Source organism: Heterodontus francisci, chromosome 16, assembly GCF_036365525.1.
Source record: "Heterodontus francisci isolate sHetFra1 chromosome 16, sHetFra1.hap1, whole genome shotgun sequence".
In the NCBI taxonomy this organism is placed as follows: Eukaryota; Metazoa; Chordata; class Chondrichthyes; order Heterodontiformes; family Heterodontidae; genus Heterodontus; species Heterodontus francisci.
In genome coordinates this window covers 90,931,449-90,948,145 of record NC_090386.1, presented here as the reverse complement: position 1 = coordinate 90,948,145, position 16,697 = coordinate 90,931,449, and the positions used below count along the sequence as shown (strand labels likewise).

Sequence of the window (16,697 nt, the reverse complement as noted above, 5' to 3'; positions counted from 1 at the left end):
GCAGAAGGATGCAAGTTTAAGCCCCGCACTTTTTAGTGACATTTTTCTCTATCTAGAAGGGAAAAAAGAGTTAACAAGATTTTTAAAAAGTGTGTGGTGGGTGAAGAAAAGGCGGCTCAGAGGAGATTTGATAGAGGTATTCAAAATCATGAAGGGTCTGGACATAGCAGATAGGGAGAAACTGTTCCCACTCGTGAATCAGAGGGCACAAATTTAAAGTAACTGGCAAAAGGAAGAAAAGTGACTGAGAAACAACATTTTCACGCAAGTGGTTAAGGTCTGGAATGCATTGCCTGAGAATGTAGTGGAGGCAGGTTCAAATGAAGCTTTCAAAAGGGAATTAGACTGCTGTATGAAAAGGAAGAATGTGCAGGGTTATGGGGAGAAGGCAGGGGAATGTCACGAAGTGAATTGCTCATTTGGAGAGCTGCTGCAGACACGTTGGGCTGAATGGCCTCCTTCTGCACTGTGGGGAGGCAGTGACGTACTGGTATTATCACTGGACTAGTAACCCAGAAACGCAGGGTATTCATCTGGAGACATGGGTTCGAATCCCACCACAGCAGAAGGTGGAATGTGAATTTAATTAATAAATCTGGAATTAAAAGCGAGTCTAATGATGGCCATGAAACCACTGTCGATTGTTGTAAAAACCCCATCTGGTTCACTGATGTCCTTTAGGGAAGGAAATCTGCCGTCCTTACCTGGTCTGGCCTACATGTGACTCCAGACCCATAGCAATGTGGTTAACTCCTACATGCCCTCTGAAAGGGCGGCACAGTGGCTAGCACCGCAGCCTCACAGCTCCAGCGACCCGGGTTCAATTCTGGGTACTGTCTGTGTGGAGTCTGCAAGTTCTCCGTGTGTTTGCGTGGGTTTCCTCCGGGTGCTCTGGTTTCCTCCCACATGCCAAAGACTTGCAGGTTGATAGGTAAATTGGCCATTATAAATTGCCCCTAGTATAGGTAGGTGGAAGGGAAATATAAGAACAGGTGGGGATGTGGTAGAAATATGGAATTAGTGTAGGATTAGTATAAATGGGTGGTTGATGGTCGGCACAGACTCGGTGGGCCGAAGGGCCTGTTTCAGTGCTGTATCTCTAAATTTAAAAAAAAAATGGCCTAGCAAGCCACTCAGTTATACCTAACCGCTACAAAGTCAACAAAAAGGAATGAAAGCAGACGGACCACCCGGCATCGACCTAGGCACCGGAAACGACGACGGCAAACCCAGCCCTGTTGACCCTGCAAAGTCCTCCTTACTAACATCTGGGAGCTTGTGCCAAAGTTGGAGAGCTGTCCCACAGACTAGTCAAGCAACAGCCTGACATGGTCATACTAACGGAATCATACCTTACAGACAATGTCCCAGACACTGCAATCACTATCCCTGAGTATGTCCTGTCCCACTGGCAGGAAAAATCCAGCAGAGGTGGCAGGACAGAGGTCTACAGTAGGGAGGGAGTTGCCCTGGGGGTCCTCAACATCGACTCCAGACCCCATGAAGTCTCATGGCATCAGGTCAAACATGGGAAAGATAACCTCCTACTGATTACCACCTACTGCCCTCCCTCAGCTGATGAGTCAGTACTCCTCCATGTTGAACACCATTTGGAGGAAGAACTGAGGGTGGCAAGGGCACAAAATGTACTCTGGATGGGGGACTTCAATGTCCATCACCAAGAGTGGCTCGGTAGCACCACTACTGATCGAGCTGGCTGAGTACTAAAGGACATAGCTGCTAGACTGGCTCTGCGGCAGGTGGTGGGGGAACCAAGAGGGAAAAACACACTTGACCTGTCCTCACCAATCTGCCTGCTGCAGATGCTTCAGTCCATGACTGTATTAGTAGGAGTGACCACCGCACAGTCCTTGTGGAGACAAAGTCCCGCCTTCACATTGAGGATACTGTCCATCGTGTTGTGTGGCACTATCACCGTGCTAAATGGGATAGACTTCGAACAGATCTAGCAATGCAAAATTGGGCATCCATGAGCCGCTGTGGGCCATCAGCAGCAGAATTGTATTCAACCACAATCTGTAACTTCATGGCCCGGCATATCCCCCACTCTACCATTACCATCAAGCCAGCAGACCAATCCTGGTTCAATGAAGAGTGCAGGAGGGCATGCCAGGAGCAGCACCAGGCATACCTCAAAATGAGGTGTCAACCTGGTGAAGCTACAACCCAGGACTACGTGCATGCCAAACTGCATAAGCAGCATGCAATAGGCAGAGCTGAGCAATCCCATAACCAACAGATCAGATCTAAGTTCTGCCACACCAGTTGTGAATGGTGGTGGACAATTAAACAACTAACTGGAAGAAGTGGCTCCACAAATATCCCCATCCTCAATGATGGGGGAGCCCAGCACATCAGTGCGAAAGATAAGGCTGAAGCATTTGCAACTATCTTCAGCCAGAAGTGCCAAGTTGATGATCCATCTCGACCATTCCTGATGTCCCCAGCATTACAGATGCCAGACTTCAGCCAATTCGATTCACTGTGCGTGATATCAGGAAACAACTGAAGGCACTGGATACTGCAAAGGCTATGGGCCCCGACAACATTCCGGCAATAGTACTGAAGACCTGTGCTCCAGAACTTGCCGTACCCCTAGCCAAGCTGTTCCAGTATAGCTACAACACTGGCATCTACCAGGCAATGTGGAGAATTGCCCAGGTATGTCCTGTACATAAAAAGCAGGACAAGTCCAACCCGGCCAATTACCGCCCCATCAGTCTACTCTCAATCATCAGTAAAGTGATGGAAGGTGTCATCAACAGTGCCATCAAGCGGCACTTGCTTAGCAATAACCTGCTCAGTGATGCTCAGTTTGGGTTCCTCCAGGGCCACTCAGCTCCTGACCTCATTACAGCCTTGGTTCAAACATGGACAAAAGAGCTGAACTCAAGAGGTGAGGTGAGAGTGACTGTCCTTGACATCAAGGCAGCATTTGACTGGGTATGGCATCAAGGAGCCTGAGCAAAACTGAAGTCAATGGGAATCAGGGGGAAAACTCTCTGCTGGTTGGAGTCATACCTAGCGCAAAGGAAGATGGCTGGGGTTGTTGGAGGTCAATCATCTGAGCTCCAGGACATCACTGCAGGAGATCCTCAGGGTAGAGCCCTTGGCCCAACCACCTTCAGTTGCTTCATCAATGACCTTCCTTCAATCATAAGGTCAGAAATGGGGATGTTCGCTGATGATTGGACAATGTTCAGCACCATTCACAACTCCTCAAATACTGAAGCAGTCCATGTAGAAATGCAGCAAGACCTGGACAATATCCAGGCTTGGACTGATAAGTGGCAAGGAACATTTGTGCCACACAAGTGCCAGGCAATGACCATCTCCAACAAGAGAGAATCTAACCATCTCCCCTTGACATACAATAGCATTACCATCAGTGAATCCCCCACGATCAACATCCTAGGGGCTACCATTGACCAGAAACTGAACTGGAGTAGCCATATAAATACCGCAGCTACAAGAGCAGGTCAGAGGCTAGGAATCCTGCGGCAAGTAACTCACCTCCTGACTCCCCAAAGCCTGTCCATCACCTACAAGGGACAAGTCAGGAGCGTGATGGAATACTCTCCACTTGCCTGGATGGGTGCAGCTCCAACAACACTCAAGAAGCTCGACACCATCCAGAACAAAGCAGCCCACTTGATTGGCACACCATCCACAAACCATTCACTCCCTCCACCACTGGCGCACAATGGCAGCAGTGTGTACCATCTACAAGATGCACTGCAGCAACGCACTAAGGCTCCTTAGACAGCACCTTCCAAACCCGCAACCTCTACCACCTCGAAGGACAAGAGCAGCAAATGCATGGGACCATCACCAGCTGCAAGTTCCCCTCCAAGTCACACACCATCCTGACTTGGAACTATATCGCCGTTCCTTCACTGTCGCTGGGTCAAAATCCTGGAACTCCCTTCCTAATAGCACTGTGGGTGTACCCAACTCACATGGACTGCAGCGGTTCAAGAAGGCAGCTCAGCACCACCTTCTCAAGGGCAATTCGGAATGGGCAATAAATACTGGCCTGGCCAGTGACGCCCACATTCCATGAATGGATTAAAAAACAATAATAATTCTGTGATTCTGTGGAGGGGGGGTTGATGGTGGAGGGTAAAAAGTCAGGGAAAAGAAACTATTGCATTCTTGTGACAACTTTCCCAAGTTCTGGTTTACAAATGCAAGGACCCAGAGAGAGATCACTTGAGCTCAGTTAATGTATAAACAGGAAATACCAGGGAAACGAAAAACAAACTGGCGTGCATCTCAGTTTGAAGCAACCAGCACAAGCCGGAGAACCAGTCTCACCTGTCTGCAACCCCCCAGGGCAGCTCAAAGATCTCTAATGAACACAAGAACATAGAAATAGAACAGGAGTAGGCCATATAGCACCTTGAGCCTGCACCGCCATTCAATAAGATCATGCTGATCTTCTACCTCAACTCCACATTCCCACCCTTTCCCCATATTTCTCGATTCCATTAGCATCCAAAAATCTATCAATCTCAATCTTCAATTTACTCCTCGACTGAGCACCCAGAGTCCTCTGGGTAGAGAATTCCAAAGATTCTCAACCCAATGAGTGAAGAAATTTCTCATCTCAGCCTGAAATGGCCAACCCTTTCTCGGACTATGATCCCTAGATCTAGGCTATTTAGCCAGGAGAAACAGCCTCCCAATATCTGCCCCATCAAGCCCTCTAAGTATATTATACGTTTCAAGGAGATCAGTCTTCATTCTTCTAAACTCCAGCAAATATAAATCTATTTTATTCAATCCATCTTCATTGCTAATAATAGCCCACTGAATCCAATAAATCATCCTAAACAAGCAGAAAACCGATAAAGATTTCACAGATCAATCAATATCAAAAAGAAAAGTAGCCCCGTCAAATGTGCTGCAGCATTTTCAGTTTTTTAAAATCTCCAAGCTTTGGTTTCCTAAGATGGGCATTTTACCTGTATTCACAATGAGAAAAGATACTACCCATGTAGTAATGAACCTAAGGAATGTTATTAACAGGTTAAATGAGCTTGGTGCTCCATTATCATTATTTGACCAATACACAGCTAAATAATGGCAAGATGAGTCAATGCATGGGTAAAACCAACAATCCTCAGCTGATCCACTGGGTAAATATGAACAGGGTATTGAGCCACACAGATTAGAAACTCCAGATTTGATTCCTGTTCTGTGCCAAGTGAGCTAATCACACCAGGATTTAGGGAGGAGGGACAGTCGGGGGCCGGCATTATAAAATGATACAGCACAGCAGGATGCCGCTACCGGCTCTTTGAAAAAGCTCTCCAATCAAACTCAGTCCCCTGTTTCTTCCCCCATAACCCTGCAAATTTACCTCCATGCATTGATCCATTTCCTTTTGAAAGTTAATATGAATTGCTCTGTTCTTTTAACTTGAGAAATAAAGGTGAGGGGTTGAGACCCATAGCAACAGGGACGAAGTAGGAAGAAGCAATTAGGTGATGCCAAAACCTGGATTTTAAAATCCTGAAGATAAATCGGTGGAAGGGAAGATTGTGTGGGGCAATGAGTTCCACATTCGAGGATATGGGAAACAAAATGTTCAAGTCAGTGAACTGAGTGTCAAACTCAGAGTGGAGACATATGGAAGAGGAAACTTGTATAGGATGACACGTTTGGAGCTCAGACGGAACACAGCAGGAAAATCCAAGAGAGCACTGGTGACAGTAGAATAGAAAAAAGTGCGGTGCGGAGCAGGGGGTGTGGATGATATGGCAGCAGAAGGGGAAGTGAAAAACAGGGTAGAGGCTAGCAGTGAGAGGACTGCCCTTTAACATTTTTCTGTATCCTGTCCAGGATGCAGAAAGGTACGCTAGAACTGCTTCCCAAAATCTGGACGCAGCATTCAAGTCTAAGGCAGATGAGCTTGACAGAAAGTTATGAGTTAAGGTGAAAACAAGCGTTTGGCATGAAAAGGGAAATGGATTTTCTTGAAGGCAGCTGTAACCATGAAGTTCGAAGGAGACAAAGAATCGAAGGAGGTCAAGCATATTTTAAGATGGTAAGCAGATAAGAGACAAAGCTGTCGGCTGTAGACAACGAAGAAGAAACAGTCTTTTAAAGAAATTTTTAAAAACATCTTTCATTGTCCCAGGGGCAGAAAGAGAAGAATCCTTGCAGGTCTTCTGCCAAAAATGAAGCCAAATGCTGATTGTACTTTGACTTTTCAAGCAAATATTTATTAAGATTGCAACACTACTAGAGCAGTTAGGACCAGCCAATTGTTTAAATACTTGCCTGAAGCTGTGAAAACAAAGACCTACCTTTCTCGCTTTCTCGACTGCAGCTTCACTCTCCCAGCCGTAAGCATGCGTTCTCGAATGAGGATTACCATAGGAGTTGACAAGGTAGGGAAGCATTGCATCCAACACTCTAGGGTCCTGGGGATAATTTAGAATATGAAACAAGGTGGCAACAGATAATATGTATTACATATCAGCATATATTGCATTTCAATCGATCAGTGGTAGAACTCGCAAGGGCGTAAGTCCCGCTTTCAAGCATGTAATCTAGTCTATCACTTCAGTGCAACTTCGAAGGAGACAGAGGTGCGGCTTTCAGATGAGTTATTAAATAAAAGCACTGCTCATTTACATGCGGAAAAGGGTCTGTAGTATTTTTACCAAACAGCATGAGAGTTCATCCAGCCAACATTCATCTCTCAACCATCATAACCAAAATAAAATAACTGGTCATTTATTTCAATACCGCTTGGGGAGCTTGTAGCATACAAACTGGCTGCTGTGTTTATCAACAGAACAAGCAACCACACTTCAAAACTACTTCACTGACTGTGAAGCATTTTGTGGATGTTCCGAGGATGTGAACGATGCTATATAAATACAAGTCTTTCTTACTGAAGTCCATACAATTCAAAAAATATATTTAATACGGTTCACTTATGCGAACTGTCACAATTTCTATAATATATAATGGATTGAAACGTTGCAAGGTTCTTCAGAGAACAATATAAAAAAAATGTCACTGAGTCACACAAGGAGCTATTAGGGAAGTTGACCAAAGGCTTGGTCAAAGATGTAGGTTCTTAAGGAGTGCCTTAAAGGAGGAGAGGGGAAGAGAGTTTTAAGGTGGGAATTCCAGAGCTTAGGACCCTGGCAGCTGAATGCCCGGCTGCCAATAGTGGAGCAATTAAAATTGGGGATGGTGAACGGGGGAGAATTGGAGGACTGCAGGATCTTGGAGTGTTGTATGACTGTAAATGGTTAGAGATAGGAAGGGTGAGGCCATTGAGGAGTTTGAAAACTCAATATCCCTGGGGCTAAATGGTCCGCCACACTGTTACATAAATCCTCCTCTAATTTGGAATCAGATGGTTTTACTTGCAAACATCCATACCAGTGGTGTCGTAGCCTGGAAATCCAAGTACAGAGGACGAGCTTCATTTTCTACAGCGTTTAAAGACGTGCTATCTGGAGAAACAGAAGAAGTTTGAAAATTACAAAGGATTCAGCAAATACTCTCAACAGTGAATCTCAGATATCACTCAAAGTCCAACCCCCTCTCAGGTGCAGGTCCCTAGCCAATCCCCCAGCAGCCCAGGAGTCCTATTTTATCCAATCCGAGGTCAGTTAACTAGACAAACTAGAAAATAAAGCTGGGATCATCCTGGTCGCTACAATTCTCAGTGACATTAGTTCAGAGCCATTCGAAAAGCCGACATCACATTTTTTTTTAAATGGAAGATTATTAGATGGTTAACCATTCCTGCTCAATTCCTTGACCCCTTCTTAAACCCCAGGTTGAGGTGCTCCCTCCACTTACCCCAAGATTTGGCTGTTTGCTCCCCTCTCTCTTCCACCCCCTACCCCAGTAGTTGACCTCCTACCTCCCCCGGATATGGTTGCTCCCTCCTCCTTCCATTCCATCCCTCCCATATAGTTGCTCCCAATCTCCTCTTTCCTGCCCCAGATTTAGTGACTCTCTCCCCTCCCTCCCCATCGAGATTGAGCTGCTCCATCCCTCCACTCCAGTACTCTTACCATTCTCAGGCACAGCCCTCCGGCACTGTGAAGTGCCAAATCTCCTGCATAGGATTCCCCTGGCTCTAGAAAAGCCTCTGAGTGAACTTCCACTAAGCATTTCCGAGCGAAATGACCCTTTAAACGGGAATATTTAGAACACAAATCGAACCAGCCTACGCCGTAAACAAACCAACACCAAGCCGGAAGCTCACCCTTACCTTTCACCTTAGCAACGGAAGTGAGGCAGCCAGGCCGAAGCAGCCAATCAGGTGGGAGAAATGGGGGGAAAAAATAATAAAAATCAAAAAATAAATGTTAATTCACTTAAATAAGTAAGATAAATGATTCATAGTGGAAGCAGTAGTACCTTATAATGAATTATAATATGTATATCTATTAATTTAGGTTCTATAAGTCCAATGGCGTCGTTACGTAAAACATCTCGAGGTTTTAAAATGATGTGATCGATTTAATTATTATAAATAAAAGTAATTGCAAGCTGTTTTTTTGACTCGGTGCTTTTTTAAAAACAAAATGAAAATATATAGGTTGGAACCGCTCGGTTGCTAGGCGACGCTGTGACATCACGACGCGCGGCAGGGCTCGGCTTTTGCGTCTCTTCTGTATGGTCGGCCTGCCTGTCAATCAAAGTCTGCCTGGTGTCCCCGCCCCCTCACACCCCTCTACCAGGGTTCCCCTTGCTAACCGGTTGGGGAGCTGAGCTGTCAGAGGAGGCAGGCAGCCTCACTCATTAAACCTGCTGCCAACTGGCACCAAAACAGCATTCTGCTTTAAACAGACCCTTTATGAGTAAGGTAAGTTAAATAGGACGGCAAAGTATAAGCATTCAGGCCCTCTAGCCATGGTCTTTCAGAACTACAGAAAGCAGCAATTATAGTAAAACCAGAAAATGCTGGAACTGAAATATTAACGGTTTCTCTCTCCACAGATGCTGCCTGACCTGCTATTTCCAACATTTTCTGTTCTTATTTCAGATTTGCAACATGGGCAGTATTTTGCTTTTACATTAAGGGATTTTATTATATGGCTGCTGTTAAGCAATAAAACACAAGAATCATTTACTGTGTTTGTGGAAAGCTGTCGAGGCTGGAGGCCTCTTGAAAGTTTCAAAAAGCAAGATTGATAAATTTTTGTCACCAAGGGTGTGAAGGGTTTCACAACCAAGGCGGGTAGATGGAGTTAAGATACACATCCGCCATGATCTAATTGAATGGCAGAACAGGCTTGAGGGGCTGAATGACCTCTTCCTGTTCCTATGTTCATAAGTCAAACAAAAAGGCAGAATGAGCAGCAGCTATTTAGCCCTGTTGCTGCACTTAGATCTATTGTCACTCAAAAATGATTGCAATGTGTTTCAACCTGACAATGCAGGGCGAGTGAGTGACACATGGAACCAGGTATATTCTGAAGGGTTTCCCTGATCTCCAGTCTCCAGATGCCGATATGCCTAACTAATGCTGTGCCATCAGTTCAGTGGCAGTGTGGGGGTTCGAACACTCTAGAAACTTCTATGATTTTTATGAAAGGGATCGCTCCTTTTGTGAGAATTTACTATGGATCACTTGGTAGTTCACAGAGACAACAGATGTCCTTCTGAAGCTGGTCAATTATGCAATTTGAGCCGTGAAAACTGATTAGTTGACCTTGTTCTCCGGGATATGGGATTGATTAGCAGTTACTGATAAGCTAGTAACACATAACTAGCATTTGCATTTTGTGCTTCAGAGTTTTTGCTCAACAAGACTTTTTATTCCTTTCATTTTCTTTATTCAGATTCATAGAATTGTACAATCTCACAGCACAGAAGGAGGCCATTTGGTCCATCATGCCTGTGCTGGCTCTTTGAAAGAGTTATCCGAGTAATCCCACTCACCTGCTTTTTCCTCATAACTCTGCAAATTTTCTCCCCTTTAAGTATTTGTCCAATTCCCAATTAGATTAGATTATTGGAACTAATACTGTTTCTGTTTGAACCTTGACTGGATGGATGTGGAAAGGATGTTTCCCCTTGTCGGAGAATCTAGAACTAGGGGTCACTGTTTAAAAATAAGGGGTCACCCATTCATGATGGAGATGAGGAGAAACGTTTTCTCTCAGAGGGTCATGAGTCTTTGGAATTCTCTTCCTCAAAAGGTGGTGGAAGCAGAGTCTTTGAATATTTTTAAGGTAGATAGATTCTTGATAAGCAAAGGGGTTATCGGGGGTAGGTGGAAATGTGGAGTCATCAGTCCAGCCATGAACTTATTGAATGGAGCAGGCTCGAAGGGCAGAGTGGCCTGCTCCTGCTCCTAATTCGTATGTTCGTATGTAACCATAATGTGCAGTTCCTATTTGAGAAATAGGCCTTTTGAAGTAGCTTAGTTTGGGCTGGGAAGCTTGTATCCAAACACTCCCTCAGCTCCCCACCCCCACCACCTCCCCGAACCGGTAGAAAAATCCTGCCTATGCAAATGTATCTGTTCGAGACGATTTAATCTAAATGTTTCTGTGATTTATCTGTAATTTAAATTCATTAAACAAGTTAATTTACATTTATTGATTATCAGAAGGAACAATGCAGCAGGTTTCACGTTGGGGAGGGGGGAGAAAATAATTAATTCAAGAAATTGTTTCTTAGACATAAGTTAAATAATTTAAGGTGTCAAGATGCCAAGGAATTAGCGTTGATTGTAATTACTAAGTCAGCAAAAGTATGATAAATTCCAGATGAAGTACTTTTGAAATGTAGTCACTGTTATAGGAAACGTGGCAGCCAAGATTCCACAAACAGTAATGAAATAAATGAACAGATAATCTGTTTTAGTTGTTGGTGGTTGAGAAATAAATGCTGGGCAGGACACTGGGGAGAACTCCTTGCTCTGCTTCGAAATTGTGTCATGGGATCTTTTACATCCACCTGAGAGGGCAGACGGAGCCTCAGTTTAACATCTCATCCTGAAGGGTGGCACCTCCAGCAGTATGGCACGCCCTCAGTACCGCTATAGAGTGTCAGCCTAGATTATGTCTCTGGTGTGGGACCTCAAACCACTATCTTCTGACTCAGACACAGTAACCTTTATAATGCACTGCTGTCAGTAAATGTTGATATTCTCCCTCATACAGGTATTGTCACGACTGCAATGCTGATGAAGCCAATGGAGCCTTGATCGGGGTTGACTACATTGAAGGAAATGTGGGGAGTGGGTGGCATAATAGTTTGTATTCATCACGTTGGGAAGACAAGAGGAATCTACAGTTCAGCCTACGCACTGAGCAACCGCTGTGCTCAGCAATGCAGAGCCTGGGATCTTTGCAATGGAAACTCTGTCAAAACTCTGCCAGCTTCACACAATCCGCACAGGCCAAGCCCACTCCAGTTTGCCAGAAGCTACAGAGCCCAACCTCAGTCCTACCAGCTCACGCTCCCGCAAATCAACAACATCCTGAAAATCAATGAGTACAGCTTCAAAGTGCCAGAGTTTGATGGCAAGAACATCAGCTCAGTGCTGGGCTTTGACAGCAACCAGTTAGCTTCCAATATCCCTATCGAGGACAGACGCAGCGCAGCCACCTGCCTGCAGAGCCGTGGCATGCTGCTGGGGGTGTTTGATGGGCACGCTGGCTGTGCGTGTGCTCAGGCAGTGAGTGAAAGGTTGCTGTATTACATTGCCGTGTCCTTACTGCCCCGCAAAACATTAATCGAGATAGAAGATGCAATAGAAAATGAGCGACCCGTGTTGCCAATTTTGCAATGGCACAAGCACCCCAATGATTACTTTAGCAGGGAGGCCGGAAGGCTCTACTTCACCAGGTTAAGGACCTACTGGAAAGAACACATTGACCTGGGGGACGACAACAAGCTGGACATTAGCACCGCTTTGCAACATGCCTTCAAACGACTGGACAATGACATCTCGCAGGAGGCTCAGTTCGGCACCGGGAATCCGTTCACCAACTACACAGCGCTACGGGTAGCTCTGTCCGGGTCCACTGCTTGCATCGCACACATCAATGGCACCGACTTGCATGTGGCCAATGTTGGCGATAGCAGGGCGGTGCTGGGAGTCCAAAACCTCAACGGCACTTGGTCAGCTGTGACGCTGAGCGCTGATCACAATGCACAGAACCCCGATGAAGTGCAGAGGGTCCGGTCGGAGCATCCCGCGTCAGAGGAGAAGACGGTCATCCGGCACGACCGCCTGCTGGGCCTCCTGCTGCCTTTCAGGGCGTTTGGAGACATGAATTTCAAGTGGAGCACAGAGCTCCAGAAGCGAGTGCTGGAAAGCCGACCGGAGTTGCTGATGGGTGATGAGTTCTTGAAAAGCTTCCCAGCCAACTACTACACTCCACCTTACCTCACTGCCGAACCCGAAGTGACTCATCACAAGCTACGGCCCCAAGACAAGTTTCTAATCCTGGCCACCGACGGCTTATGGGATGTCATGCACCGGCAAAATGTGGTGCAGATTGTAGGGGAGCACCTCACCAACATTTGCTTCCAACAGCCCATCTCTGCAGTGGACAACAGGGTAACAGTGGGCCAGATGCACAGCCTGCTGCTGGAGAGGAAAGCTCGCTTGTCCTCGGCTTTCAAAGACCTGAACACGGCCACCCACTTGATCCGCCACGCGCTGGGCAGCAATGAGTTCGGGAGCATCGAGCACGGCCTCCTGTCGAAAATGCTGAGCTTGCCCGAGGAGCTGGCGAGAATGTACAGGGATGACATGACAGTGCTGGTGGTGCAGCTGAATTCTCGCCTCATCGAGGCATATCACAAAGCTGAAGCCAGCGTCGACTGAAAGCACATTCCGATAATATCTCCGATATTGGAAACTGGGGACAAATGCTATGAGGCGCCGAAAATGTTTTTGGGCTTTTGTTCATTCGTTGGTGTAATCTTCGTCCCTGACTGCCATGGATTTCCACCTCTCTCTGTCATGTGCTGTCCTTAAACATTCTGCATAAGTTAGCTGCATCCAGTCCATTATATCTGTCATCCATTTTCTCCTCTGTTTCCCTCTCCTACATTTCCATTGATCTTTCCTTCCAATAATTGTCTCTGTCTACCTGCTCTAATAATGTGAAGTATTGTATCTTTCTCTCTTTAATGCTATGCGCTAATTTCCTCTTTTCTCCAGCAGTTTCCAGCACTTCCTCGTATGCCTTTCTGTCTGTGTAGAATATGTGGAATATCCATTTTTAGGCTAGTTAGTGAAATAATGCAAGAGTGGAGAAATACAACGAACCTTCCCACCCTTCTCCCCCTCCCTCCCCCCCATCCCCACTAACCTCCTTGTTTCCCTGACCAAAATGTGTTTCAGATGGCCCAAAGCCATGGCTTTGTCCAAATTCGTTCTGCTCTCCGTCCGTTCAACCGTCCGAGATCTCTGCGCGTCCCTGATTTTAATCGCTCCATTATTATCAGCTATGCCTTCAGCTGCCTCGGCCCTGAGCTCTGGAATTCCCTTCCTAAGCCGCTCCGCTCTTTAGTTCTCTCTTCTTTTATGATGCTGCTTAATATCTACCACTTTGTCCAAGCTTTTGGTCCCATGTCCTAATATGTAGCTCGATGTCAAATTTTGTTTGATAACGTTCCTGTGAGGTGCCTTGAGTTTTAAAGGCACTATAAATCCAGGTATTTGTTGTTTAATTGGAAATGTGAGTTCCTATTACAATGTTGTATTAATATATGAGGGGTTCAAAAGAGTAGAGGGTAACTGTTCCCAGAGGAGGGTGGGTCAGTAACCAGAGGACATAGATTTAAGGGAATTGGCCAAAAAAAGTCAGGCAGTGAAGATGAGGAAAATTTTGGTTTTACACATCAAGTTGTTATGATCTGGAATGTGCTGCCTGAAAAGGCGGTGGAAGCAGATTCAATAGTAACTTTCAAAAGAGAATTAGGTAAATCCTTAAAAAGGAAGAATTTGCAGGGCTGTGGAGAAAGAGCAAGGGAAGTGGGACTAATTGGTAATTCTGTTTAAGAGAACCAATACAGACACAATAGGCTGAATTTTACGCCGCCCCGGGCCGAATGGTGGCGTGGGGGCGGCGTAACATTGAGCGGGAGGCCTACCCCCCTCCCCCCACCACGTTCCTGCCTCCGGTCAACTTTACGGTGGTTGGGCGGGTTGGTGGGGGGAACGGCCTGCCTGAAGCCAATCAGGGCCCTTAAGTGGCCACTTAAGGGCCCTCGCCTGCCTCCACGGGTATTTTACCCGTGGCAAGCGGGCGTGCTTGGGACGTGAAAGGCTGCCCAGCGATAGCTGCTGGCCTTTTTGCACGCCGGGGGGTGGGCGGGGGGGGCGCGTCACCCCCGCCTCCCAACCCGCCCGTGGGACCCAAGACACTTCCCCCCCCCCCCCCCCCACCCCACCCCCAAACGACCACTCCAGCCTCACCAGGGAAGGACTGATCTCCCCAGTGAGGCATGCCCAACGTACCTTCACTCCTGGCTCCACCTGGTCGGCTGGGCTGCAGTCCCAGCAGTGACCACCGCTCCCGGTGGCGCTGCCGGCCCGCTGATTGGCCGTCAGCTTACTGAGGCGGGATTTCCTCCCTCAAGCGGATGGAAGTCCCGCCTCAGGACAATTAAAGCCCGGGGACCTGTAAAATGCAGGACGTATCCCTGGGCTAGGCGGAAGCAGGTTCGCCACCGACATTTACATCAGTGGCGAATTCCTGTCAGCGTAAGGTGAAATCCAGCCCAGTGGATCAAATAGCCTCCTATATAAAGTGTCTGTTGCTGAAGAAGGAAAAAGATGTGTTATTGAATTTGCTGCTGTCATTCTACTGAGATCAAAGGCACTTCTTACACATTAAGTGCAAGGAAAATTGATAAAATTACATAGAATGTACAGGACTCAAGCAGGACAAAAGGTCCAACTGGTCTGTGCTGGTGTTTATGCTCTATATGGGCCTCCTCCCACCATACTTCATCTCTTTCTCTCTCTGCGTATCCTTCTTTTCTCCCCCATGTTTATCTAGCTTCCCCTTAATTGCATTAAATGCTCCTCATCTCAACTAATCCTTGAGGTAGCAAGTTCCACATTCTAATCACTCTCTGGCTAAAAAAGACTTCCCTGAATTTTCTGTTGGATTTATTAGTGACTATCTTGTATTCATGACCCCTAGTTCTGCTCCTGTCCATAAGTAGAAACACCTTCTTTACATCTACCCTATCAAATCCTTTCGTAATCTGAAAGACCTCAATCAAGTCACCCCTCAGCCTTCTCTTTTCTAGAGAAAAAAATCCAACCTGTTCAATCTTTCCCAATAGGTGTATCTTCTCGGTTCTGGTATCATTCCTGTAAATCTATTTTGCACCTTCCCCAGTGCCTTTGTAACCTTTCTACAATATAGAGACCTGACGAGATATTTTAGGGAAAGGCCTTTAGGTCCATCAAGCCTGACAGTTTTTCTTAGATTAAACACACTTAGATTCTGATCTCTGGGTCGAAGGATTGGCAACTTTTGCTTTTATGAATTTCTGTAGTTCACCAAGATATTCTAAAGTCAGTCAACTCTTAAAACACCACAAAGAGCTGGATGTTTACTGAAATAAAAGTAGAAAAAGCTGGAAACACTCAGCAGGTCACATCTGCCAGCTTTCCTACAACTGGCAAAATGGCAAGGCGGTGGGAAGACATCAGGCACCCTCCCCAACGCCTTCCTGCGCCATTTTGCCCGTCTTCCCGCCTCCCAGCCCGTCGGCAAGGGGCTGGTAAAAGTCCGACCGCTGTTTCCCCTGGCTGGCGACTCTATGGCTAGGAGCCACAGGACAGAATCTTAACCACTTTAAAAATAATCGCTGGTCAGGACCATTTCCGGATCCCAACCCCGCACTTGCGGGCCCACGTGATCTTACTGGAGGCAATCGTCTAACTGGCTGCCTCCACAACCACCGTCCAATTAAGGATGGCGGGTGGGCTCCTGAGGCTGCAAGCCCAATGAGAGCCAGCTGGTTTGGAAGGAAGGCAGCCCCACCGGCAGAGGTGGGCGATGCCACTGTAGGAGGGGAACTGCGAGGTCGCCTCCACCCTGAGACATCCAAAAGATAAATTGTGGCCACAGTTGCCAGGCCACCTCAGTGGAGGGGAAACCCCCTCCATAGGAGGGCCTGGGGCCCACTGATCCCTGCGGCTCCAGTGGCGGTTGGGTAAGTATAGGAGGCCTAACAGGCCCCCAAGCCTTCCGCCCACAAGCTGTCTCCAGACACCTGCTGCCAGCAGGGGGGCCCGTCCACCGCTGGCAAAATCCTGGCGATGCCCACAAGTGGGCACCTAGATTTGCAAATTGACCACCCCTTGCTGTTGCCACCCTGTCGGAGATCAGCCGGAGGTGGGAACCTGTCAACCTACTGACCCGACAACCTCCCATCCTACCTTCCACCTGGTTCCGCCGTCAAAGCCGCCTTAGCGGGACCAGTAAGATTCTGCCCACAGTCTCAGAATAAGGAGTCGGCCATTTTGGACTGAGATGAGGAGAAATTTCTTCACTGAGAGTTGTGAATCTTTGGAATTCTCTACCCCAGAGAGCTGTGGCTGATTAGTCATTGAGTACATTCAAGATGAGATCGATAGTTTTTTCTGGACATGAAGGGAATCAAGGGACATGGAGACCGTGCAGGAAAGTGGAGTTTAGGTT

At 46.8% G+C, this 16,697-nt stretch overlaps 2 protein-coding genes across 3 annotated transcripts in view; one reads left to right on the top strand and one right to left on the bottom strand.

Moving 5' to 3' along the window:
* The window catches only part of nfs1 (NFS1 cysteine desulfurase), a 40,644-nt gene extending 32,377 nt beyond the window's left edge, over positions 1-8,267 (bottom strand). Inside the window, exons 1-3 of the mRNA XM_068048629.1 lie at positions 8,073-8,267; positions 7,429-7,502; positions 6,336-6,452 (exon numbers count right to left, since the gene is read on the bottom strand). Of these exons, the coding sequence (XP_067904730.1) occupies positions 6,336-6,452; positions 7,429-7,502; positions 8,073-8,172 (291 nt within the window). The 5' untranslated portion in view covers positions 8,173-8,267. The remainder of the gene's footprint in view (positions 1-6,335; positions 6,453-7,428; positions 7,503-8,072) is intronic.
* Positions 8,249-16,261, top strand: LOC137378361 (pyruvate dehydrogenase [acetyl-transferring]-phosphatase 1, mitochondrial-like). 2 transcript variants are annotated; one of them, XM_068048628.1, is made up of 2 exons: positions 8,249-8,323; positions 11,178-16,261. In XM_068048628.1, exon 2 carries the CDS (start codon positions 11,246-11,248, stop codon positions 12,851-12,853), a length of 1,608 nt encoding a protein of 535 aa, XP_067904729.1. In that variant the 5' UTR covers positions 8,249-8,323; positions 11,178-11,245; the 3' UTR covers positions 12,854-16,261. The 2 variants fall into 2 exon arrangements, with proteins under 2 accessions (XP_067904729.1, XP_067904728.1); XM_068048627.1 differs by lacking the exon at positions 8,249-8,323 and adding an exon at positions 8,756-8,869.
* Positions 16,262-16,697: the final 436 nt, after the last annotated feature.